Source organism: Clupea harengus, unplaced genomic scaffold, assembly GCF_900700415.2.
Source record: "Clupea harengus unplaced genomic scaffold, Ch_v2.0.2, whole genome shotgun sequence".
In the NCBI taxonomy this organism is placed as follows: Eukaryota; Metazoa; Chordata; class Actinopteri; order Clupeiformes; family Clupeidae; genus Clupea; species Clupea harengus.
The window spans coordinates 50,226-77,664 of NW_024879610.1; the positions used below are offsets into that span (position 1 = coordinate 50,226).

At 46.5% G+C, this 27,439-nt stretch overlaps 2 protein-coding genes across 2 annotated transcripts in view; one reads left to right on the plus strand and one right to left on the minus strand.

The window, feature by feature from the left end:
- Positions 1 to 27,439, minus strand: part of LOC122129257 (neurofibromin-like) — a 66,217-nt gene that overhangs the window by 12,168 nt on the left and 26,610 nt on the right. Inside the window, 18 exon segments of the mRNA XM_042704244.1 lie at positions 566 to 667; positions 2,550 to 2,691; positions 3,279 to 3,340; positions 4,311 to 4,525; positions 5,023 to 5,302; positions 6,863 to 7,003; positions 7,953 to 8,146; positions 9,145 to 9,347; positions 9,773 to 10,113; positions 10,586 to 11,018; positions 22,679 to 22,789; positions 22,933 to 23,079; positions 23,567 to 23,713; positions 23,959 to 24,056; positions 24,353 to 24,511; positions 26,263 to 26,325; positions 26,910 to 27,045; positions 27,273 to 27,376. Coding sequence (XP_042560178.1) covers positions 566 to 667; positions 2,550 to 2,691; positions 3,279 to 3,340; positions 4,311 to 4,525; positions 5,023 to 5,302; positions 6,863 to 7,003; positions 7,953 to 8,146; positions 9,145 to 9,347; positions 9,773 to 10,113; positions 10,586 to 11,018; positions 22,679 to 22,789; positions 22,933 to 23,079; positions 23,567 to 23,713; positions 23,959 to 24,056; positions 24,353 to 24,511; positions 26,263 to 26,325; positions 26,910 to 27,045; positions 27,273 to 27,376 — 3,078 coding nt within the window.
- Positions 13,102 to 15,392, plus strand: LOC122129256. Its single transcript, XM_042704243.1, has 2 exons — positions 13,102 to 13,830; positions 14,350 to 15,392. Exon 2 carries the CDS (start codon positions 14,355 to 14,357, stop codon positions 15,195 to 15,197), a length of 843 nt encoding a protein of 280 aa, XP_042560177.1. The 5' UTR covers positions 13,102 to 13,830; positions 14,350 to 14,354; the 3' UTR covers positions 15,198 to 15,392.

A 27,439-nucleotide genomic window follows, 5' to 3' on the forward strand; every position in this document is an offset into this window, starting at 1 on the left:
CAGTCAGCCATGCAGACCCATATTCTAATATTCACAGATATTATGCTTTTAGCTGAGGAGGAAGTGGAAACATCTGTCAAATACATCTGCTTCCTCCGCAGTCTGCTGTCTGGGAGGACAACTTTAAACCTGTTTAAACCACTCTACTAACAATTTCAAACGGTTTGAAAACCTCTGCACTATAAGCATTAAGCCTGAACATCAAACCGGTTCTAAACGTGAGCGCTGCAGAAACATCTGTGTGTGTTATTTATGTTTGTCAGAACACACTTCACCAGTTAAACATACACACTAGCGTGCGCTCAATATGCAACAACACAACAACAACAACAAAAAAAAAGCAATACCACCACACACTGAAGCCTGGATGGTTAATCCTTTTTCTAACTCTCGGCAGTTGTGGCCGCAGTGTGCTTTTGAAAGCCCCCATCTTTGACCGCAGCCTTTCCAATCCTTCCTTTGACAGTTAACACAGACAGTGAGTGGTGCGGCGCGGTGCGGCCCCGTGGCGCTCTACGAGCCTTTGACGGTTCACAAAGACAGATGGTTAAGGCTGTGCCAGTACCTTGTTGAGCAGAGGCTGAAGCTTGGTCAGGGAGATGACTGTGGCCTCGATCAGCGTCTGGCTGTTGTAACTGTCGGGGCCCTTAAGACAACTCTCCAGGCCCTGGGCACAGACAAACAAACAAACAAACAAACAACCACAAACAGAATAATGCAACAGTAGGAAAATGTATTTGTTTGTTGTTTTCCATCATTAACAATGAATATTATCTCATGGCTATTCTATGCTGTACCAAAACCAAGGCCTAAACCTGAGCTTGAGCAAGCAAGTTGGTGATAAGGTCTATAATTAAAAAATAAACGATCTGACGTTTCAACCAGAAGAGTTCTGTGGTCACTCAGAAGGCCTTAAATGAGAAACTGAGTCATCTGCAGTTTAGATATAGCCCAAAGAGGGTGCGACGTGCAAGCGTACTGCTTTCACAAGTGTCACAGATATAGCTGCCAACAACCTTCTAAGGTCTGGTGTTTAAACTAAACATTCTCCTAACACAACCTGTCCAAGGCCTGATGTTTAAAAATACCACACAAGCACGGTAAGGTCATGTGGAGTGTATTGGGGGAAGAGGTGTTTTCATAAACAAGGCCGGCTTCAGTTTGACAGCTGATGTGTGGCAATTCTTATGTCAATGCACTCATGTATCATGAATGCAAGTTGCTAAGTAGTAGACTGCTAGCTGGATAGCATGCTCCCATTCACTTCCATTCATCTTCTGAGGACTAACAAAACTGCTAACGGATTCCAGTGAAACATTTGCTAGTGAGTGGGCTCTTTCTTCTTGAGGGACTCCTCTTTGTGGTCACACAATGGGGGTTTTAATGAGGTTGCCACCACACTGCACGCCTTATATTAGCCTTCTAAGCCAGCTCCCATAACCCTGCTTTGAAAGGATCCCTAATTGCTTTAAGTAGCCCTTTACGTGTTTTTTCTTTCCCCCACAGTGTGTTGCCCATTGACTGGTGTATTTAAAACCCTCAGTTGATGGCACTGTTACATTAACATTGTCTACTCCCAATTCATCCAGATGTTGGGGTTGAGAGAGCTGGCCTTGCTCGCATGCAGAGTATGAATTGTGTCGGCCATTTTCTAGTCCATCTAGACCCTTGTGTGACGGTGTATTAATGTGTTCAGGAATTTATCCTGTTCTTACTGGGAGTGCTTGTGGCTTCCGAATGTCTCAAGCTTTTAGTAGGTGTTGGGGCTAAAGTTCAAGCTGATGACGTGTTAGGTCAGTGTTGAGCAGGGAGTCAAGAGGTGCTTAGTCTAGATACTGTTGACCATCTAAAGCCTGAGGTGTTTTTGTTCTTACTAACTTGGCTTCCGTGTCCCTCCAGAGGACACATCCCTTGGGAACGAGAGCTAGTTGGTGACGTACAAGACATTGCTGAAGCAAGGCTGTCTTTGATGCAATAAAGCCTCAGTAATGTTAACCAGTTACTAGCTTAAACCTGAAAGTGATTGAAGTTGTTTTTCTTGGCATCTGGATTTCCCTTTCTGGAGTGTGAGTTGGTGACTACTTGGGCTGGCCAGGCTTAATGATGTGCAGTGGCAGTGATGTTTACTAGTGAACCTAAGCCTTCTGTGATGGTGTAATGATGTTTACTAGTGAACCTAAGCCTTCTGTGATGGTGTAATGATGTTTACAGGAAGAGTTTCTCTCACTGAGAGCGAGAGTGAAATAGAGTGATGTAGTTTTGTGGATATTAACATCTTGACAGAGAGGGTGATTTAGTTCTGTGTATATGGACATCAGGACAAAGAGAGTGATGTAGTTCTGTGTATATAGACATCGGGACAGAGAGGGTGATGTAGTTCTGTGTATATGGACATCAGGACAGAGAGAGTGAGAAGGTGATGTAGCTTTGCTGAGGATATGCAGGATCTGTTTGGTGCGTGTGTATGTGTTTTAGGGTTCATGGTGTGTGTGTGTGTGTGTGTGTGTGTGTGTGGATATAAGGACAGAGAGTGTGTGCAGGTGACGTACTCTGTCGATGCTGAGCAGTGGGCTGGCTTTGCTGAGGATGCGCAGGATCTGTTTGATCTGGCCGTGGCTCACTCGCTTGCTGATGCAGCCAAACACCACCAGGGCCCGAGGCTGCAGGGACGGGTTGTACTGGAAGGCAAACCTGGTGGGGAGGACACACACACACACACACACACCACACACCACACACACACACACACACACACACACACACACACACACACACACACACACACACACACACACACACACACACACACACACACACACACACACACACACACACAGAGAGAGTCAGTAGTGTATCCAAGTAGACCCAGATAGGGTGTAGGTCCGCTCTAGATTCTCCTGTTCGATTTTAGGCACACAGGACAGAACACACTCAAACCCAGCCCACCTTAACATCTCATAGGCTGAACAGTCAGCCATACTCGGTAAATGAGAGCTACTTCTGGCACTGAAAACCAAATAATCACACCAGCAATCCATTCACAGCACAGACCACATCCTTGACCAAAGGGCTATCAGTGAAACCACTATGCCCAAAACACGATCGAAAAACACTCTAATAACACTATAATTTGATCTCTCCCTTCATATCAGATATAGTGTGTCGTTTTCACGCAGCAATAAAGATATCAGATGTGGTTTGTACCGCTAGCGGTGATAAAGAGAGTAACATCAGTTAAATGTGTCTCGCACACACAGAGAGAGAGGTGTGAGACCTACTTTTGGGCGAGCTCTGTCCACAGGTCCAGCCATCGACACCCAGGGATGTCTCTCATACAGGCCTGGGGGGGGGGGGGTAAAGGGGGCAATTAATATCAGAACCACTGAGAGCATTAATGGCATCTTAACACACAACCACAGCCCCCACCACCAACCACCAGCTCTGATCTGCTTTTCCTGTGACTAACTGTTGCAGATTATAGAACTTTTACACACACACACACACACACACACACACACACACACACACACACACACACACACACACACACACACACACACACACACACAAAGATACAGAGAGACAGGAAATATGACTAACATCATGAAAACCCCCAGTGGGTATGTATATCAGTAAAAATAACCCAGTGAGCCATGACTAAAGCTCGATTTATACTTATACTATATTTCCTCACTAGCTCCGCTAGCCTTTCCTCTATCCCCTCCATTTAAAAAACAAGGCAGTCAATGGCGCGTGCCGTCTATCTAGCCAATCGCACTTGTGCGACACTATGTGACGTAGTCAGCGACGGTAGAATTTTCTTTTGGTAGCAGACACTTCCAGGCGACGGTTAAAAGTGTCAACCAAGACGCCAGTGGATGAGCACATACTGGTTGCAGGGTGCTATGCTAACATTACCCTGCAGTGGATGAGCACATACTGTTTGCATGGTGCTATGCTAACATTACCCTGCAGTGGATGAGCACATACTGGCTGCAGGATGCTATGCTAACATTACCCTGCAGTGGATGAGCACATACTGGTTGCAGGGTGCTATGCTAACATTTGTCATTTGTTCTGCTGGCACATAGGACTTACACTGCACTGGCAAATCCTACTGAAACGCTTACACTGCAGATCCCCACACATTTTACCTTTTTAAAATCCCTGCAGGCGGATGAGGACAATTTTACTTCTCTCATTCAGACTCTTATCAGGTGCTGTGAGTGTGAGGGTGAGGGTGAGGGTGAGGGTGAGGGTGAGTGTGTGAGTGTGAGTGTGTGTGTGTGTGCGTGTGTGTGTGCTCATACCTCCATGATCTCTAACAGGGCCTCGGTGACAGTCTCCAGGGAGGAGAGGGCAAAGGTCTCGCGCTCGTAGGAGCCTGGTGAGAAGGAGCGGTCACGGTAGCTGGAGCGGAAGGCGATGACCGCTGCGGACTTCACCTTGCTGATCCCGAAGAGCAGGTAGAACTTGGGCAGGGAGAACTCCGTCAGGCTCAGGCGCAGAACCTGCTTCGTCTCCTCTGAGAGAGGACAAGAGAGTGGGAGAGATTAACGACCCGAGACAGACAAAAACACACCCCGCCACTGCGAACACACCCCGCCACTGCAGACACACCCCATCACTGCAAACACACCCCGCCACTGCAAAACACACCCCGCCACCGCAAACACACACCCGCCACCGCGAACACACCCCGCCACCGCAAACACACCCCGCCACTACAAACACAAACACACCCCGCCACTGCAAACACACCCTGCCACTGCAAACACACGTTCATCATCAAGAACATCTACGATCAAAACCCCCTATGACACACGTCGGGGAGCGCTAGCTTTTGACACTAGCGGCCCAGAGTTTAAGACAGCTCACCCAAAAATTCACTTTGATTATTTACTTGACTTCATCCTGGTCAAACCATGATATTTTGTTGTTTGTGAATGTGCCAAACAATAAGTAAGTCTTTTGGAGGGAGGGGACTGTCCCTGTAAGGGCTGAGAGGGGCGCCCTCCTCACCGCTGAAGTTGAGCTGGGAGCAGGTGCAGAGCGAGTGGATGATGTTGATGACGAGGCCGTGGGTGGAGGCGCGGAGCGAGAGCGGCCCGGTGGCCACCAGCAGCGTCACCACGTGGAACAGGTAGGGCAGGTGCGCCGCCACGTCCAGCGAGTTGTTAAAGGACAGCATGAGCATGTAGCGCGCCAGGATGGCGATGTCGTCCCACATCAGGTGCTGCTCCAGCGTCGCCGTGGGAGACAGGCACGTCTTGTCGATGATCTTGCACATGCGGATGATGACCTGGCGGGAGTTGGGCACAGAGTTGGGCACAGAGTTAGGCACAGAGTTGGGCACAGAGTTGGGCACAGAGTTAGGCTGCTGCTGCCATGTTTTAGCCAAAACTGACCAATAGCACTGAGACTCTCCCACATTCATATTTTCTGTATACAATTCATTGTTTGGTAAAAGGACAAACAAACGTCACACAGCGGAACACATGAGGTGAAGATGAAGACGAAGATAACAGCCCCTTATACCTCTACAGTTTGTTCATTAAATGACCTCACACTCTTCAGGCTGAAACACAATGTGGGCCTTCGTCATTTTGTATGACATAACACTCTTTACTAGAAGTAGCTGTCCTTTGTTTGGTTTCACTCACGCCATGATGGCATGATTCAGAGGCCACACTAAGGCGGAACTACGTGTTTTTTTTCCACGACAAACCCTTTAGACAAAAAGGGAAATGATACAGAGCAGGAAGTTGAGGTAAATGAGGTGAACTGTAACGTGCCATCAGCTCAGACCTTGCATATCTAATGCCAATTACCAGACGTGTCGCTCTATTGGTCTTTTGAGAGCTTTTTGAGATGTTTGTTTCCCAGCAAGGATGCCCAAATAGGTGCTTAGCCTTGCAGGTGTTTTAAATCATTACTGAATTAATTTATGATTATGATATTTATTATGATGATAATTACAGAGAAATCTATGTCTGTCTATTTTTATATGTAAAAGTTTTACATATACAAGATATAACCTATACAGTAATTAATCATGACTGAATGACAACTAAAACCCAATGATTTGTTCCATTGTATCAACAAAGAGAAAAGGGGTAACTGACAAATGAAGATAGGAATCTAAACAGAATCTGTTCTCTACCTCTCTATCTGTTCTCTACATCAGGGAGCATAGGTGAGTGTGCACTAGTGTGGTGGTGAGGTCATCAACACTCGCCACGCAGGATTGGTTGAACATAAGTGCGCGTGCACTAGTGCTGTGCTGAGGTGAGCCGAGGTCATCAACACTCGCCACGCAGGATTGGTTGAACGTAAGTGCGCGTGCACTAGCAGCCAATTTAATTGAAACTATATGAGGTCATGTTGTCTGTGTCCGCTACAAGACAGATCCACTGGCTAATACTAATTGCACTTCCTGAGAGTGTCAAAGCAGGGTCGATAAGTTACATTTAGTCATTTAGCAGACGTACAAAGGAGAGAACAGTCAAGCTACGAGCAAGAGAGACCTAGTGTAACAATAAATACTATTTTACACAAGAAATAGAAAAAAAGGTAACTGCAAGTTAAGTACTAGTAGAAGTGCAAGTTACGAAGGGAAGTGCTCTCCCTCAGGAGTGGAACTACGAATAAGAATAGTCTAGATTGCAGTACTTGCATGGTAATCTAGACTATTCTCATTCGTAGTTCCACGTTGGTGCTGCTATACAGATCCTATGGCAGAAGAAGAAGAGAAAGACAAGTATAACTGCAAGCAGCAATGAGGGGGCCAAGCAGTCAACCAGAGCAGGGGCGTCCCTCTCTACCGTTAAGAAGCTCGTACTGCTCTGGGGTCTGCCCTCACCTTGCTAGACACCAGCTTGACGTTCCCGGAGGCAAGAGCGACGGCGGTGTCGGCCATCACCTCGGCCTTGATGGAGCCCAGGCCTCCGGTCGCGCTGGTCTTAATGAAACTGTCCAGCACCACATCCAGCAGGTCCGTTATCTAACACACACACACACACACACACACACACACACACACACACACACACACACACACACACACACACACACACACACACACACACACACACACACACACACACACACACACACACACACACACACACACACACAGGGGTTTTACACAGACAGTTAACATTCCACACATTTACAGACATTAAAGGCAGTTATATTTCACATATAGTTATCATATAACTTTACAACCATATAGCTATTATCGGGTAAAGCAGTTATACCTTCACAGGCTAAACATTGAGTATAATACATTGAGTGGATTCACATTTACACACAACGTTATACGCAGTTATATTCTACATATGAACTCAATGGCTTATCAGGTTTAGCAGTTATGCCTACACAGACTACTGTATGCAAGCCACACAGGAATGCATGCACAGGGCTTCTGCCACTTTTATAACTTCTAGAAGAACGGAAATAATGCATTATCAGCCCACTCCTCCTTTCATTTGGGTTCACACCCTCAGCTGACATCAACGCAGTTGTGGGTTTGACCGTGTAATAATGCATGAAAGAGCATTTAGACTTGCTGACTAGTGAGCAGAATGTTCCAGATCAATACAGTTTTACAGCTGGATATGAGAACAGGAGTGTCGGCCTCGGGGGAGTAGCTGGAGTATATTTGTCAAATTTATATTCTTAGATACTGTTATGGTTATGAGCCAGAGAGGGGGTGAGAGAGAGGGGGGGAGGGAGGGAGAGAGAGCGAGAGGGAGAGAGGGGGGGAGGGGGAGAGAGAGGAAGAGAGAGAGGGAGAGAGAGGGGGGGAGAGAGGGGGGAGAGAGAGAGGGAGAGGGAGAGGGAGAGGGAGAGGGAGAGAGAGCGAGAAGGTGAGAGCGTGAGAGAGAGAGGAGAAATAGAAGGAAAGAGAGATTGAGAGAAGAAAGAAAGATTGCTGGTTGAAGTAGTACCTGCCCCAGGCTGCCCCATATCTTGGCCTGGATGGAGGGGTACATCTGTTTCTCGTTAATCGTCATGGTGATGAGCTTGTCCAGTATGGCGGAGACCCGCTGGCGCTTGGCGTCGTCGTTGTGTTTGCAGAAGCGCACCAGGTTCAGCAGCCACGGGGTCATGTACTCTAGACACAGGTGCTTCAGCTCAATACCTGCACACACACACACACACACACACACACACACACACACACACACACACACACACACACACACACACACACACGATTAGATTCAACTTACACATATACCTTTAAACCCTATAGACAGATTCAACAGGGTACTCTCACACTTAGACTCAACTTACACATATACTTTTAAACTCTATAGGCAGATACAACAAGGGAATGCAACATTTACATTCAGCTCGCACAGATGCATTTCAATTTCTATGTACAAGGATAACAGAGGAGTCTCCCAGTTATATTCAGCATATAGATGTACTTAAACTCGATGCAGACACTTACAATTCAGCTCAAACAGCATTTAAACTCTTAATGCGCAGACCACAGGGGGATCCAACACTTACATTAAGCTCACACAGATGCACGGAAACTTGTATATGCAGAGATAACAAGGGCATCTAACAGTTACCTTCAGCTTATTCAAATACACTTAAAATATTTTGTGTTTGTGTTTAAGGAAAGGAGGGACTAAATGCTTTTCAAAAAGATACGTAGTGGATTCATCTTTGTACATACCTAAGGTCTGTAGGCCCAAACCAAGAGTTTTCAATGCTGAAATTAAACCTTGTTTATTTTGAAATTAAACCTACTCATAGCTGTGTACATATCACAGGATATTAAACAGGCTTTTTTGAAGGCCACTGTATGAATTCAGATTGTTCTGGTACATCCTTCTACCTAAAGAAGCTTAGTGGATTGATTAGAGTTATGTGCCCAAAGCCTGCAGGCTCAAACCACGAACTTCCTGTGCTCATGCTGAAAGAACATCCTGTTAAAGACGCTCTTGGACATTTAACATAGTGACAGGACCGGACATTTTAAGCCTCCTGCAGAAAAGTGGCAGGTGCTGTTAGGTTCTGACTGGGCTTGCTGAGGCCAGAAATGTTCTTTTAAAGCGTTATGAGCATGCACATATTGTAGGAGACACAATGTGGCTTTTGAGGTCAGAAGGTTGTGGTACTAACTGGATTTGCTGAAGCCGGAGATGCACTCCTCCAGGAACTCCAGGGTGAGGTGGGGCTCGTTGGCCGCCAGGGTCTTGCTGATGGACACGATGAAGAGCGTGTTGTTGGCCGGGATACAAAGGCCTGACGTTTCCAGCAGCTGACCCTCGATCTTCAGGTTAAACGTGCAGGTTAAGGCACACAGCAGATTGTAGGCAGCAGACCTGTCATAATGAAGAGTGATTTGAGGTTTAAAGCAGTTTTAAGATCTGAAAGACTGAAGATCTTAGTGTTGATCAGATGAACTGACTCAAAGACTGAAGATCTTAGTGTTGATCCGACACACATAACCAGACTCTCTGATTCAAGGCATGAGCAACTTTCAATTTTAAACAAGAGAGAAAAAAAACAAGCAAAGAACAAGATGCAAATTTGGACTGAAATACTGTTTTAGAATGCAGAGCTGGAAGGTGTAAACAGACTGCGTGATATTCAAATTCCAAAAACAATGATAATGACCTTTTACCAGCATTGTTTTTTTTTTTTTTGAATGAACCTACAACTACAATGAATCAGTCTAACAAGAAAACAAACTGTAGTAGGACCCCCGACAGCAGAGCCACAGAAACACACGCCTCCTCAGCTGTACCTGAGGCTGGGGTCGGAGCTGCCCAGGTTGAGCAAGGCGATGTTGAGCAGCGTCCCCGGCACGTCTTTGGGCCTGATCTTGGTGTGCTGGGGGATGGAGTCGGGCTGGGAGAGCTCCCAGCGCGTGCGGATGTGGATGATGGAGTGGACGATGGCCTCGCACTCCTGGTGCATGAAGGTGAGCGGCGTGCCCTGGTTGGCGATGGTCAGGGTGAACTGGTTCTCGTCCACCAGGCAGATCTCCTCGATCTCCGAGGCGTAGTAGATGTCGTTCAGGAAGACCGACTGGCCTAGCACACGCGTGCGCTCCGCTGAGGTCACCTGGACCGCGTTGGAACCCACCTGAACAGGGGAACGGGAACAGTTATCAGTTTTTATTAACTCCATTACTCAGGAGACAGAGCAGACCTCTAGGAATCAGAGTTCCCAGTTAGCACCCAAGTCCATTGGGCAAACTCTCCCTAACCATGATATCGAATCTACAAATACTACAAAAAGCAGGAAAAAGAGCAGTGCAAAGGCGCCTATGTCATTGGGGGGTTAGTGAAGATCATGAGCCTCACCTGCTCCTAACAGCAGGAAAAGGAACATGAACAGTTATTACACCAATTGATGTTTGTGGCAGTGACTCCAGCTCATCCTGTCTATAAGTTTAGTTGGCCCTGAGAACAACACTGAACCCCCAAATGCTATAAAAGACGGGAAGTTGAGTTGTGCAAGGAAGCCTCTGACATGGCATCTGAAGTACTTCTACTACCGTCAGCAGAACACCACTAAATGAACGCAAGTCATTACGTCGGCTTGTGAATCGCACCTTGATGGAGACTTTGGTGTCCTTGTGGGCGAGCTTAAGGGCGTTGTGGAAGACCTTGAGGTCCTCCTCAAGGGCGAGTGTGGCGGCGGGGAGCTTCTGCTGGTCGGGCTCCACGTGCTCGGCGAGGCGCGCCGGCGAGTCTATGAAGAGCAGCTTCTTGCTCCCCTTCAGGCCCGTCAGCAGCCGCTCGTGGTACTTGGTGTACTCGCGCACCCACGTGTTGCAGTTGTAGATGTAGATGGCCGCCACGTTCTCGTAGGCAAAGCCCGGGAACACCACGAACCACTTGGACAGGAAGTCGGTCTTGAAGCGGTTGCTGGGCCCCGCGTGGGTTAGGTCCACCACGATCTCATAGGGCTTGGCGTAGTACGGCTTTAGCGTGAGCAGCACGTGGTAGATGAGCAGGTCGCCGTTGATCTGGCCCGTCTTAAACCTGCACAACAAAGGCAAAGGTTAAAGGTCATGATACCTGAAAGGGAGTGGGGGTGTTGGGAGGGTTATGGAAGAGACCTGCACATGATCAGGGGGTCAGGCTTTAGGTGGTTAGCTTCAGCCAGTGAGCATGTGCTACTTCGGTGACAGGATGTTTTGTTTCCCATTGGCTAGTTGAAATCATGCACAAGTGTGACCAATCAGTGTAGGGCTTTGATTACTGTGGCCATCAGCCATGTGACATTTGCCGTTCAAGTGGCTCTTCACAGTCCTGATGACAAAACTGACCACCACGAAAAAAAGATGTTAGCAGTAATTTTCAGTCATTCTCCATGGGCTGAAGATGCTAGCATAGCATCAGCCATTTTTTTATTTTAATTGAAATTGAAATGGTATAGGAGTGGTAATCCGCCAGGTCTACAGAATAACACTATGATGGCCACCCTGTGTTGGCACGGCAGCCTTCTCCATGTGGTTGGAGGAACTGCAGAGTAGGGTAACGTGAGCTGCACGGCCGCCAGCGGTCTAGCACCACAGAAAGGGGAAATGAGAGAAGATGGAATATCGGATCCTTCATTTAGATCTATAACATGACATATCACAGAAGAACAAAAACAGACCCCTTAATAGGTAACTGGTAGAAAAGGAAAGTTTAGCTACAGCTAATTTCACATACTTTTTCTGACAGAAGTTGGGATGCGATGCTCGGATTTATTTATACCAATTGGTACTGGGTGTCACAGAATATCTGATTTTGTACGATAAATACAGTCTATCAAATTAACAACTATCTTTAGGCTACCAAAAAAATAAGACTTTTTTTCTGCAAATAAATAGAATTTAAATATTTGTTGTTCATGCTAGCCTCTGTTATGACCACCGCAGTGCCAGTGCAAGTATTCATCCAGTTTTTTCTTTCCCTGACCTCTGGTTGATGATATTAGATACGATATATAGGCTTCAACAATCCACATCAAACCTGCTATGGTTCTAGCCCCACATGGCTTATACAAAATCAGTTGGCCTCTAGGGGGCGCATTTCCCTAGCTTATTCGAAGTCATTTGTGGAGAAGCGCCACCTTGTGAATAATGTTCAGAGCAAACATCTAGCACGAAATTCACGAAATGTCACACCCTGCATCACTACCACATTCTTTGGAGGCACATCACATTGTGTGAAATTGTCCATAGGCGGTGCGCTTCAACTGACACATCTCAATATCTCAAAAACCACTTAAGCTAAAATTTTTAAATTGGGTATGCTTATACTTTTATGCTTACAAATTTGCTCACATCTCTTAAAGTTCCATTTGGCTTGCTCATCAAGCTGGTCGCCAACACCCAATCAAAATTCATATATAGAAGCTATTTATCTTTCACCTGCTGAAGCGCTCAAATCATTCAACCTTTGACTACCTGGGCCAGTTCACACATTCTGCTTGGACCCAGATGATCGCTGCTTGCGGCTATATCTAAACTTATTATGATAGTGTCCCTGTCCTGTTATGTTCTACATTTAGTATTGTTTGCAAACATATTCTTGCCTTCAACTAATAATCCTACATTTTATTTATGCGTGCATATTTCTCAAAACTTTGTAAATAATTGGTAAGTACGTTAAAACAATGAAGCTCATGTTGTTGGTTCATTCCAGGTCCTCATGAAAATAGAAAATGACCCAGACGCAAAGGGAACTATTCACAAAGTGGAGAAGGGGCGATGGGTCATAAAATGGTGAGTTGTATCACCAACAGGAAGTGCCTATTTACAGATGTGGTTTAATCCAGCAATGATTCATAGCTGATTGCTGAGGCCATGATGACCGTATGGTCCAAAATGTGTTCTAAAGTTCAGGTTTATTTTTTTTGTACTGTACTACACATGTATTCACAAAATGCTCAAATTTAACACAAGACTATATATCTGTTATACAGTCACACTCATCATCATATTTCACCAGAGTGGACGCCACATCCACAAACTTGAGTTCCTTAAGTTTTCACTCAAGACATACAACAAACGTTTAGTCTATTTTTCTCAGAAACGTTATCATCCAAGATAACACATTTTTCTTGGAATGGAAACTATTCTTATTTCACATAATTCTTGCTCCTTCTCCTTCATTCTGCAGCCATATTACGCAGCGCTATGTGCTAGGTCTAGTTTTGATAATGTTGTTTAATAAAATGATGCATGTCTTGTGGTATTACAGTAGCCTATTCAATACCTTCATTTGGGTGCACAACTCTGACCACACAAAAAAGAAGGGAAATGTAGTCTTTCGTATATCTTTTCCTGTTACTCAACAGCCATTTTACACTGTGACCCCAAAAACCTGGGAACATACTGCAAAGCTGAATACAGTACAGCCCTACAACTTAACGAAGGGATTCAATTTACTGTGCAGCCATTATCGGAAATATGGAGTACATTCTGTGCCTATCGTTCATACTGTAATAGGGTTGACTATAAAACTCTTACTATTTCACCATCTCACTATTTATAACAGCACTATGGTTCTACTCCTACGACCAATGCGTGAACGGCCTCAGAGTCATTCTGAATGTACGTGACAACACACACACAGCAGGGGGTTAAAAATATCCCAAAAAGACCCAAGCAGAACTGAGAGAAGAACAGGAAACAAGTCACTGGTGGCGTGAAAAAGAGAGAGAGAGAGAGAAAGAAACACACTTCTTTAGTACAGGCGGCACTTCCTTCGTCAGTCGCAGGTGGTAACTGTAAGCCCGAGGTCTGCTTGTGCACTCACCTGAAGCCCAGCATCGCAACCAAAGAGCGCACTTCTGAACCAGGTAACCAGACTTCTGTTCTCTACTCTGATATTTATAATCAGTGATAATTTAAGATTATTTAAGAGAAGGGTGATCCCAGTAACACTTGGGCACAGTAATCTATGACCTGGTGTGATTGTCACCTTCTATCAAATCTGACTGAAATGGACAGCTCATTAAAATGAAAACCATAAAAAATAATAAAAAAAACACTTAGAATGTATAACTTCAAAAAAATAAATACATTTGTATGTGTTGTGCAGTAGTCATAAATGTGTTGTTCTTCATTTTACTTTACCTCTGAATAGAAACCCACTTTAGGCACTTTATCAAGGTGTATTTGATCGGATTTTATTTATTCATTCATTCATTTTTAGTAAATGTTGTGGTATTTAGAACTAAACAAGATCAGAAAACCAAAACGTAATTTTTCCAGAACGCCTCAGAGATACATTTAATGAAATTATAAATGATTTTTGGTGATTATATCTATACTATGCAAACACTGACTCAGCCTCCTTTTGATCCGATTCCCCAAAGGAACTATGAAGTCTTCACTGCTGTGCCCTGCCATTCTGATAGCCACCATCTTCAGGACAATGGCTGAAAACATGACTGACAGTCCAGAGCCTACTCTGAACACAACAGTCTTTGAACATGGAACAACTTTGAATGGAACTGAGCCTATTTCTACTGTTTCTTCTGACGCTTCGACACAGTTTGACAATACAACGGTCAGAAGAAAACCACACACATCACACGTCACAAAGGCTAGCGCACCACCACCAATGTCATCGACCACCACCAATGTCAAGCCTGTCGTTCAGACCTGCCAAACATTGACCGAGTTACTGGAACTCAGATGCCCTTCTGTGCTCATTATGGGGGGTCTGGCTATAGGCTGCGTGATTCTGCTGTTTAGCACCATGGCACTGGCTTGCCAGGTGTGCCACCTTAAAAGCCAGATCGGCGACTACTCCTTCGACACCTATGCCAACAAGGCAAACGGCAGAAGGAGGGCCGATGACGGCGAGCCCAACGAGGCCACCATCATGATGTCGGAGGTGGCCAAAGAGGATGAGATGGAGATGAAGTCGGAGACGGCGAGAGACGAAGAGGGAGACGGTGAGAGTCAGGCGGAGAACAACCAACCCAAGGAGCAGGAGAAGGATGTGAACGAGACCCCCGGCAGTGACCAAAGCCCCACGGAAAAGACAGATGCGGCTGAGAGTGACAAGACAGCTGCGTCTGGCGACTCCGATGTGATCAAAAGTTCAGTCAACGAAGCCGAGAAGCCTGAGGAGAACACAGACGAGGCGGCGCACAACACAATCGCTGAGACTAAAGATGTGACTGGCGGGTCGAAGAAAATGGCGGATGCAAACTAAAAGCAGCCCAGAGGAGACGTGGGCTGCAGGAGGAAGTGGCTCTGAGGCCTGAAGAATGGTGTGGGCGTGGTTATGATGCCCCCTGAACTGTTACGGAGCAAACACGCTGATTCTGAATAGAATCGCCACGGATGTGTCTTTATTTTCGGACTTCAGGTGTTAATAGCCCTACTGGATTTTTTACATGAAGATATTTGGTCCTCTTGTTTGGGTCATTTGTGAAACTTTTTCTACTTAATCATTTAATGTTGGTATTGCTTATTTTTGCTTAATAGCGCTTTACTTCAGGTCTTTTCGAAGTACCACAAATGTGAAAAAAGATTGATGAATGTAGTGCACAATAATGACATTAAAATAATAGGCACAGCAATAATACTTGAACTTTTGTTTGCTGAAATTTTTTTTATACAGAAGACACACTGAAATTCAAATCAACGATAAAGACCATTCCTACAGCCATATTCCACATCCTTAGTCGAATTTTCCACAGACAATGAATGAAGTATATATATAAGTATTTATAAGTATATAAGTATATATATAAATTAAGTTTCAATCACGGATGCCACTCAAGTGTGCACCACATGTCAGTTTAAAAGACTGCCTGATACCACCTTGGTTTGCTGTAAATTCAGCCAAGTCTTTGATGGCGAATCCTTAAGTCACTCCATTCCCTGAGGCAGTAGGGACAGACTAATGCAAAGTCCAAAGCTAATGTATCTACTAACGAGAGGCTGTCACTGCAGGGTTTATCTACTGGAAGCTAAGTACAGTCTCTTTTTTTTGGAGGAGGGGGGGGGGGGGATAAATTCTCTTTTTTTTATTGAGACATGACAGTAGAGACTGTCAGGAAATGAGTGTGAGACAGCGATGAGAATGGGATCAGGAAATTGACCATATATGGTTGGGATGCTTCCCTTGGGCCACGGCACCCCCACAAAAAAAGTGAATTCTCGCCCAAATATTCTGTAGTATATGGGCATCTTAGTGTGGTGTATTCTGTAGTATATGGGCATCTTAGTGTGGTGTATTCTGTAGTATATGGGCATCTTAGTGTGGTGTATTCTGTAGTATATGGGGCATCTTAGTGTGGTGTATTCTGTAGTATATGGGGCATCTTAGTGTGGTGTATTCTGTAGTATATGGGGCATCTTAGTGTGGTGTATTCTGTAGTATATGGGCATCTTAGTGTGGTGTATTTTGTAGTATATGGGGCATCTTAGTGTGGTGTATTCTGTAGTATATGGGGCATCTTAGTGTGGTGTATTCTGTAGTATATGGGCATCTTAGTGTGGTGTATTCTGTAGTATATGGGCATCTTAGTGTGGTGTATTTTGTCTTAGCGTTATAAGCATAATAATCTCACAGAAAGTCTTTCGCTCTTAGAATACGCAATTCATCTTTTTACATAAAATCTATTTTTTCATCTTATTTTCTAGGATTTTTGAATGCCCTGGCCTTAAAGTGGATGCCTTTACATTGCCAACTTGTGATACAAATCAACTTAAACTTAAAAATGTTGTACCATCTGGTCATCATGGCCTAATGCTGAATTAAACCACATCTGTAAATAGGCACTAGTCTTCCTGTTGGTGGTACAACTCACATTTTTATGACCCATCGCCACTTCTCCACTTTGTGACTAGTTCCCTTTGCTTCTGGGTAATGTTTTATTTTCATGAGGACCTGTAATGAAATGCACTATGAAATTAAAGACTTAAGGACAGGATCAGTCCAGTGTTTGTCACCAGGACATCTTCTCTGAGCTTGCCAGTGTTTTTGTCGGTACACTGTACTGTACTATACAAACAAACACACACACAGACACACACATGGTTAGCAGATCTGTTTATCTATGTATTTATAGTATGCATTTTTCTGCCCTGCTGTTGGCAGTTGTGTGTGTGTGGTTGTTTAGTGTGTGTGAGAGATTATAATGTGTTATATGTGTTTTAGTGTGCGTGTGTTTGCTACCGCTGACAGATGTAATGAGATCCCTTTCCCACACACACACACACACACACACACACACACACACACACACACACACACACACGTGAAGCTAGGCTGGTCCATTAGCAGTCAGGAGCCATAGTGGTGCTGAGCAGCATCGCCTGCCTCTCAAAGAATGTCTCCTTTTCACTCCGGCAGGAGAGGAGAGAAAGAGAAAGAGAAAGAAAAAGAAAAGCCTCCTCCAGTCCGCTTCCGCACCGGCTAGCGCCTTTTGTTAGCATCCACCGCGGCAACAGCAGCCATTCACCTGCCTGACAACACCAGGCATGCAATTAAAAAAAGGCTTTAAAAGTGATAACGGAACGTGGGTATAATCATTAAAACATACGCTCCACAACAGAAAGCTGAACCGCTTGAATATCAAAACATCGCAGGCAGTGCAGAGGATCTGATTGCATTTCGTTTGTTCCATCACTTGTAAGCATGAAGCTAAGAGTGTAACCCAAAGGTCAGGAAGCAGTCATCTGAGACGGGTCCTTTCCAAGATGTCTCAGTGATCTGGCACGTCCGGGGGAGCGCTCTAGCTGTGCCAGAATGGCCTCTCACAATATTAAGAGCTCACATCCCGAGGGCCGCCGTAGAAACAATAACAGGGGAAAAAATGGAAAGGGGGAAAGTAAAGGATTAGGGGTGTTTGTGAGTGTGAGTGTGAGTGTAAGTGTGTGTAAGTGTGTGTGAGTGTGAAGGAGGGAGTTGGGGGGGTAACAATAAAACACTGCAGTCAGCATTTCCCTGCCCCATCGTCAGTTGCAGAGGGACTACTCTACTCTGCATTTATCTCCTCTTCCGCCCCATCCCTTTTCTCCCTCTCTCTCTCTCTCTCTCCCCCTCTCTCAAACACACACACACACACACACACACACACACACACACACAGACTCCGCACCGCCTTGATCGGAGTGAAATAAGCAGTGTGCGAGAGGCTGCTGCAGTGGAGAGGTGAGCTCCCAGCTCCAACTGGGGCTACCTGCATCACCAGAACAGAGTTGCAGACTGGAATAAGCACCACTCACAGAGACGAGAGAGGAGGAGAAGAGAAGAGAAGAGAAGAGAAGAGAAGAGAAGAGAAGAGAAGGGCTACCTGCATCACCAGAACAGAGACGAGAGAGGAGGAGAAGAGAAGAGAAGAGAGGAGAAGAGAAGGGATACCTGCATCACCAGAACAGAGCTGCAGACTGGAATAAGCACCACTCACAGAAAAGAGAGAGGAGGAGAGGAGAGAAGAGAAGAGAAGAGGGGAGAAGAGGGGGAGAGGATAAACTAGCAGTTATCAGTCATTCACTTCAGCCTTTCAAAGGACAAAGACAAAAAAAGAAAAGAGAAGAGAGAGCGGACGCGAGGAGGAAGAGAGAACGAGAGAGGACAGGAGGAAATGTCTGTGAAATGATGACGAGGGGAAGGTGAGTAATGAGCGAAACAAAGGAAAGACAGAAAGAAAGAAAACGAAAGGAGGTGAGAGGCGTGGGCTTTTCACACACACACACACACACACACACACACACGAGCATGCGATGACACACACGTTCACTAACACTGCGTTCAACAAAGCGTACTATTAATCTTACTCACACTTTGTAACACACAACACTTTTTTTAGCGCAGACCACTGACCATCTACAGAAGACACCCCAGTTCAAAATGAGACATAGAACTCACACACACACACACACACACACACACACAGACCGCATGCCACATTCCACTCTGAGACATGCTGCATCTGTTTCAGCCGGTACATGCAGCTTACTAATCATCACTTTCATTTAGCATGTGGAGGAGCAATGCTACCATGATGCGGACACTAAAATCAATAGCTGACTCTCCTTGATGGATCATGTCCGTACCAGGCACTACGAGGGGGCCGTGGGGACTCTGTACTTGAAAGCAATTATCTAGCACATTTTTAAATAACCCTAATGGGGTAGAAATCAATGGCCGCACGTCTAACGTTGCCCCTCCGCGTTTCTCGTATGCTCCGACAGCTCCATTCATATGCCTGGGGGAAGGTGTCTGCAGTACTCTGCGGCAGCCTGTGCCAGATCAGACTGCCTGATAAAGGGCAGCTTCTCCAGAGTCACACCAGGGCAGGTATGCGGGGTTACTCCGCTGTCCGCCGTCGTTAGGACGCTGGAGGCGTGTTACTCGTGCCACGTCAGAGGTGGGGGGGACACACACTAGCTGAACCCATAGCAGGGGCACAGGCCAGCCATCTCTCACCTCTTCAACCTCATTCAACTGCAGATACAGAGTAGAGGTTGAGTCTCATCACACTACTAGACTCTGACACCCATAGGGCTTCTAAACAAAGGACATCATACTTTCTTTTTAGATAAATGTTTAAATCTAATGCTACTGCAGGCTAGTTTAACATTTCCTAAAGAGGGGGAGGGGCGCTTTGGAGTATAGCAGTGTGTGTAATGTGCAGTGTGTGTAATATTGGTCGATTCAGTTCCCCAATCCCCAAAGCACATAATCCAGCACTTAAGAGTAAACTGATCCCATTGGAGTGGAAAGGGCCTGTTTCAGCCTACGTTTGCGCCAGTGTTTAATACTGCATGCTGTATTTCGTATGCCTGTCTTGATTTCTCATGCTTGAGATGTCGGAGACATGATCTTCGCCACACTTAATGGCTGTCACTGCTTTATGCCCGGCACCATGACGTCCTGCCCCTTTTGTTTGGTCTGCAGGTGTATCCTGATGGTGGCCTTGGAGCTGCTCTCCGTGGTGATGGTGATGGCACAGGCGCTGGCGGTGTGCCCGCCGGGGTGCGTGTGCAGCGAGAGCCACCGGGAGGTGGACTGCTCGCGGCACGGTGCACGCCTCCTGCCCGGCGGCCTGCAGCACAACATCCACTCGCTCAACCTCTCGCTCAACCGCCTGTCCGACCTGGACCACGTGCTCAGCCCCTTCAGTCACCTGCGCAGCCTCGACCTGTCCCACAACCGGCTGAGCCGCCTGCCCGCCGAGCTGCCCCGCGCCCTCTGGGAGCTGCGGGCGTCCGGGAACCGGCTGCGGCTGCTGCACAAGAACGACACGGCGTACCACTGGAACCTGCGCGTGCTGGACCTGTCGGCGAATAAGCTGGAGCGCGTGGTCTTCATCAACAACACGCTGCCGTCGCTGCGCACGCTCAACCTGAGCCGCAACCGCTTCTGGACGGTGCCCACCAACATCCCGCGCAACGTGGAGGCGGTGGACCTGTCGCACAACACGCTGGTGCAGATCCTGCCGGGCTCGCTGGACCAGCTGAGCCGGCTGTCGCGCCTCTACCTCCACGGCAACCGCTTCACGGCGGTGAGCGACGGGGCGTTCGAGCGCCTGGCGGTGCTGCGGCTCGTAACCCTGGGCGACAATCCGTGGGCGTGCGACGAGCAGCGCAACATCAGCTACCTGCTGTCCTGGCTGCGGCAGACCCACGCCAGCGTGCTGGGCTGCCCATGCCACACGTGGCACACCTGCGGGGAGACGCACCTGGCCACCACCCGAGGCTGGCACTACGCGTCCTTCACCCTGCCCCCGCACACGCCCAGCATGGATGCCGACGGGGACCTCGGACACCGTCACCACCACCACCACCACCACCCCCACGACCCGCACATGCGAGCCGTCACTGCGGGTTACTGGCCCGAGTCGGCCCTCCTGGACATACACCGACCCCGAGAGACGCTCGGTAGCACGCCAGACTACGAGAGCAGATGGCCTCCCGGCGGCTCCTACGTGACCTCGCGGCCGGATAGTCCGTCGACGTATGACGAGGCTTACACCACGCAGAGATACTTCACCGCCAGCGATTACGACTCGACGGAGGCCACCCTCACCACCAGCACGCGGAAGACGACCACGCTACGAACACGCAGCGTCAAGAAAACCAACCAGGGAAAAGACCCAAACCATGGCCACAGACCAGAAGCCTTGGCAGCTATGGTTTTACTTCTACCTGCATTTGCGCTGGTGCTTTAACCCTCCGAAAAGCCACTGTGACACTACATCAAACACCTGAAGTTCCTGGAGGCATGAAGAGACAGATTAAACTGGGATTATGTGTTGAGAATGAAGAGGCAGATTAAACTGGGATTATGTGTTGAGAATGAAGAGGCAGATTAAACTGGGATTATGTGTTGAGAATGAAGAGGCAGATTAAGATGGGATTATGTGTTGAGAACAGACTGAGACTATTACTACTTCTCTAACATGCTCTTGGGTGACTCACAGGATTGAAGAAGATGCTGTTTTGCTTACAGCAAATTAATGAGTTTTGTTTACAGTAAATAAACACATCAGTTCAAATACAGAACTGCTTAGTGAATATTGGACTAAAAACACTAAATGTCCTGTTCATGTGCACACAGTGCTGACAGAATGCTAATGCACATGGTTTACTTAACAGTGTGTGGGGTTCTTTCAGGTGCGTTAATGACTGTGTAATTAAAACCGATTTCATATTCTTGTGAACACTGACGTTGAGTTTCTGATCTGAGGAGGACATTTCAGAATGGAGAGTTGAGGCACTGAATCCTGTACAATGAAATGATGTCATTACTATAAATAAAAAGACGACTCCGGAGCCCGAGCGAGTTCAAATGCTTAGTGAGAAACATACTTCAAACTCACCGTTAAATAGATACACTCCATACCGCTACACTTCCCAATATAACTAAGGTGAAATCATTAATTGGAGCACCCAATGACAGTGTGTTAAATCTCCACTTCAGTGACTCCAGTCTTTCATCTTATCAGTGACAGCCTAGAAGAAACAAGTGTGGAGCGCGTTTCCGTTTTGCATACACATAGCCTATGCACGAGGACTGAATGCATACACATAGCCTATGCACGAGGACTGAATGCATACACATAGCCTATGCACGAGGACTGAATGCATACACATAGCCTATGCACGAGGACTGAATGCATACACATAGCCTATGCACGAGGACTGAATGCATACACAAAGCCTATACACGTGGACTGAATGCATACACATAGCCCATGCACGAAGACAGAATGCATACACATAGCCTATGCGCGAGGACTGAAGGTTCAATAGTCAGTCTGACAGCTACATGGTGCTCACATATTTCAAATTCAGCCCACAGATGAAAAAGTTGCTTTCTGTGACCAGAAGATGGCGCTGCACTGCCACTGCTGTCTGCTCCTCACCGAGTCCTAAGTCCTAATTCCCCTGTACCTTCAATGCCAACATAAACTACACTACATTATATAAATATATATATATATACACACACTACAGTGCACTACATTAAACCAGCAAAGGACCACTCAAACACAGAGCCAATCACAAAAATAAAACAACTGCCCATACACCATAACTGAATTCATCTCTGGTGATACTCTTGTGAGCTCAAGTGAACTTCTCCTTACCTTTGTGATACGTAATAGAAGAACTGGCTCTACACCATAACTAAATTCACCATAATGCTCGCGTTGATTGAGGCAAACTTCTCCTTACCTTCGCGTTATGTAATAGAAGACAGGGTTTCCATTCTTCGAGGTGCCAGCCTGGTAGAATATGTTGAGGGTTTTGAGTGCTTTGAACTCCTCTTTCTCATGGACCTGATGCCTGGAGAAAGGACAGACATCTTAGAGCGCTCCCCACCCAATGTAATGTCACCCAATGTAAACATCCCCACCCAATGTAATGTAATGTCACCCAATGTAAACATCCCACAGGCAGGTTTCCTAGAGGGCTGTCGCCAGCTTTACCTGGTCATGAACTCCTCAAACTTGGAGCTGGTGAGGTTCAGGCTGGACCAGTGTGTTTCTGCCACCGGTTTGTGCTCGGGGGGCCCCAGGTACGCCAACAGGGTCGCCATTTTATCAAACGGCCTTCTTCCCACAGCCTTGTGGTCCCTATTGGGAAGAGTAGACAATAACGCATTAGTCACTTCAAAATTGTTGCTTTTAGTGATAATTTGTGAATGCATTTCATTAATGTATTATTTATTGATGTATTTATTATTATGTATTATCAATGTAATACTTCGTGCTAAAAATGAAGTAGATAAGTCATACGAAGCATATTCATATTCAACGGGCTTCTCTTTATTAATTGGACCTCTCTTTTGAGGATCACATTTTAGGGCATATTCATCTAGATTATCAGAAATCTCTAAGGGGTTCACAAACTTTCTGCCTCCTTACAAACAATGGTAAGTGTAACACAACATTAATTACATATATAAAATGAAAATGCAAGGTAAGGGTAAGCATGGAAAATCAGAACATGAAAAAAAACAGAGCAAAAACACACACGACTGCTTTAATACAAACGTCACAGAGCAGGAAGAGGACCCGGGAGAGAGCAGGAAGAGGACCCGGGAGAGAGCAGATATCTGACCTGTTGCTGGAGAGGTACTGGCCGATCTTCTCCTGGTTGTTCCACAGGAGGCGGTGCAGAGCCAAAACGTTGCCGTCGCTGATGAAGGACAGGCTGTGGTTCACAGAGTCACTGGCCGGGCAGTCAGAGGCGATGTCTAAGAAAAACCTGCACAGACACCCAGGACCCGAGTCAACTCCAGTACAGTCCATTTTCAATTCAATTGTATAATTACATAATCCTACTTACAATACACATAGTCTCAAAGCAAAGGCAAAAAGAGTTTGGATGATTCTATGGCCCACTGACAGTTTACATTAACTATGCTCCTGATTGGTCAAAGGCAGAACTCCCAAAGGCAGAACTCGCAGTGACATCACAATAAGGAAGCAGTGCTGGGGGACTTGACTCACTTTCTGGCCGCATCAAAGTTGCTTTTCACAAAGTCATTAAACGGCCTCATGTGCTCCTCCTTGGTGAACAGCACGTGGTTGGCAATACTCTGCAGAATCTGAGGAGGGGGAAGACAAACACAGTTTCACATATGATTGCTTCATACTGCATAATGACCTTGTTTACTTTTAGATAGACTGATCCACAAAAGGCTAGACAGATGGACAGACAGACAGACAGATGGACAGACAGACAGACAGATGGACAGAAGGACAAATAGACAGACAGAGAAACAGGCAGAAGGAAAAATAGACGGACAAATAGACAGACAGACAGACAGACAGACAGACGGAGAGACTGAAGGACAGAAGGACAGACAGACATGTAGTGAGCGGAAAGCGGAGGTTCTCTGACCTTTGACATGAGCTTGAGGCCCCTCTCTATCCTGGGCGGAGGCTTCTTGTCCAGGATGCCCGCCTCATAGGGCGACACGATGGCAGGGTTGATGAAGCGCAGGAACATGGCACTGCCCACCGCACCGATGCTGTTCTGAGGGAACCGCTGACTTACCACCTGGGGGTAAGACAAGGGATGGGGGCAGGTGGGGGAGGCAGTTTAGAATGGAGAGATACATGAGGGGCAGATTAGCCAAAGCAGAGGAAGGGTCGTCTGGCAACTAGTGTTACTGTAGTGCTCGGGGGGGGGGGGGGATGAACCTCACTACCAAATCTGCCCAAGGAGATACTGCTGAAATACAAAGGAGACTAACACACAACTAATGAATCAGATAGGCGTCAAGATCAGGTACTTAACCTGACTGAGACCCTCAAAAGTACACCTTTACAGGTTTTCTAAACTACCAAAGGATATGAATGAATATGACTGAGTACACAGGGTGAGTCATATTCTAGGAAACAAGCTTAACTATTCCGTAAATGACAATCCATTACATAATATATTCAAATCCATATTAATATAGCTTAAAGACTTTTAAAGCAGCAATAAGGAGTTCTGATCCAAAACTAGCAAGCTAACTACCTAAAAGGCATGCAAAAACCTTGCAAACACCTCCAACATTGACACTGATAGAAGCTTGCTAACACACTAACTGGTGTCTTTTGGCCGTATAGCTGGCAATGTCATGCTGTGAAAGCTTTTCTTCCATTTTTGCAGGCTATTCCAGCCTGGTACACAGAACTACATAGGGCATATCCTGGATGGCTAGTGGGAAAGACACAGGTGTTTATCTGTCCTTCACATGACCATATGCTATCAAAATTAATTTGAGTACAGTACCGAAACTAGTTGCCTATAAAACCATACCTCAAAAAGAGTAAAATTGCTGCATAGTGTTACTAAGTGCTCGACAATCTAATACCCTGTTCCAGCCATCATTTCTTCATGATCATATGAAGACAATAAAGACTGATTTCCTGCACCCTGAGGTTGGTGTTCATTCATAAGATAGTTCAAGACAGAAAGCACACGGTTTAGCTGACAGGACGGAGAACTTTTGCATGTGCCCGTGACCACAGCCAGACAGAACAAGCAGAGTGTGTGTCCAGTGTGTGTGTGTGTGTCCAGTGTGTGTGTGTGTGTGTGTGTGTGTGTGTGTGTGTGTGTGTGTGTGTGTGTGTGTGTGTGTCCAGTGTGTGTGTGTGTGTGTGTCCAGTGTGTGTGTGTGTGTGTGTGTGTGTGTGTGTGTGTGTGTGTGTGTGTGTGTGTGAGTGAGAGAGAGAAGAGAGAAGAGAACAGAGTGGCGGGGGGGGAGGTCCTCTCTCGTGAGATGCTTCACTAGAGGCCTGTTTCAGGGCCCACCGAGGGGAAACAGGGAGAAGGGGAGATGGACGCACATCTGAGAGACTTTAGATAGGCGCTGGATCAAAGGAAACCCCTCCCAAAGAAAAAGAGAGAACTCCTACACACTAGCTTTAGTGTGGGTTTGTGTGTGGGTTTGCTCTCTTTTCCTTTCCTCTGGATGAAAGCCTCCTCGTCTTCATCATAATATTCCTCCTCATCATCCTCCTCTCACAGTCACCGGCCCGACCAGACCCGAACCCTCACCCAAAAAGCCAACCCAAGAGAAGACCCCACACCGACCCAAGAGGAGAACCTGAAGGAGGCGCGATGCCACAGAGGTGCTCGTGAGGAGCGTTAATTTGTAGCTTCCTTCAGCAGCAGGAAGATTAGTAGTGATGGTTGGAGGTGGTGATTGCCAGCAGGGCGGCGGTGTGGAGTAGTTTTCAGATTAAAACAGAGTCATTCGGGAGACTGAGGTGCTTTTTGGACGGTCGGGGACAGTGGAGGGGGTACCCCGGACTTACTGCTTTATCGCTCTCCTTTTTGTCTTTTACGGGGGCTTTGCTCAGGAGAGAGTGGCAAGTGGCCTACGGGACAAAGATGAGCAAAACATGTCACAGCACTAGCCACACACACACACACACACACACACACACACACACACACACACACACACACACACACTTCCATGGACCACATACAAGAGCACATTAGCACAGGAACTACGGCAGCGGCTGCAGAGTACACAAAACAAACACAGTGAAGGTCCCACAGACCCCCCCCCCCCCCCCCCTCTTGGATAAGGCCGTCTGAAATCTCTTTCAGTTCATGTCAGCTTCCCTGGATCCACACGCTGCTCCTCTGAGCTGCTCTCCCTTCTAGATATGAGCAATTTTCCTCCCACATCCACTGCTTCACAAAAGAGGATGTCCTGTTGTGGTTACTGATAACTATAATACACTCACTCACTCACACATTCATTTTCACTCTCACACACACACACACACATGCTCACTCTCTCTCACACACACACACACACACCCACACATATATATACATACACACTTCCCTTCAGTTCGTCAGGGAAGTCAGGCCCTGTGTGAAAACATCAGATGCAGCTTCCTGGCTGCTCCTTGTGCCTAGCTCTGTCCAGCAGAGGGCGCTAGCATACCTGGAAGAGGCAGTGGCACACGCTCCTGAGCTGTGGGGGGAACTCTGTGGAGGAACTGACAATGGCCTGGAAGAAGCGCTGGGTCATCTGCCGCAGGTTCCTCTGGTTCTCGTCCAGGATCTCCCCCGCCTCCAGCCTGTAAGGGTGCCAGCATGTCACAAGATGACACAGTGTATACGGGAAAATTATTATTTATTATTTTATGACTTTGTTATTATTCAATTACTTCGTCACAATCAATACACAATACATACACACACACACACACACACACACACACACACACACACACACACACACACACACACACACACACACACACACAGATATACAAGTAGTAATTAGTAGGGTTAATGGACTGACCTGGTAGGATCCACCTCGAAACTGATCATCTGCCACTCAGGGGCCGTGATGACAGATCTGAGCAGAGGTTCCAGAAGCTTCTGCAGGTAAGTGGCACCATACACCTGAGAGAGACAGGAGGAGATAAGCACAATATTTCACAACATTACATTCTAATAAAGCTGCTC

Excerpts from the sequence above, each read along its gene's own strand:
- LOC122129256 (XM_042704243.1), top strand. The coding sequence starts at position 14,355 with ATGAAGTCTTCACTGCTGTGCCCTGCCATTCTGATAGCCACCATCTTC.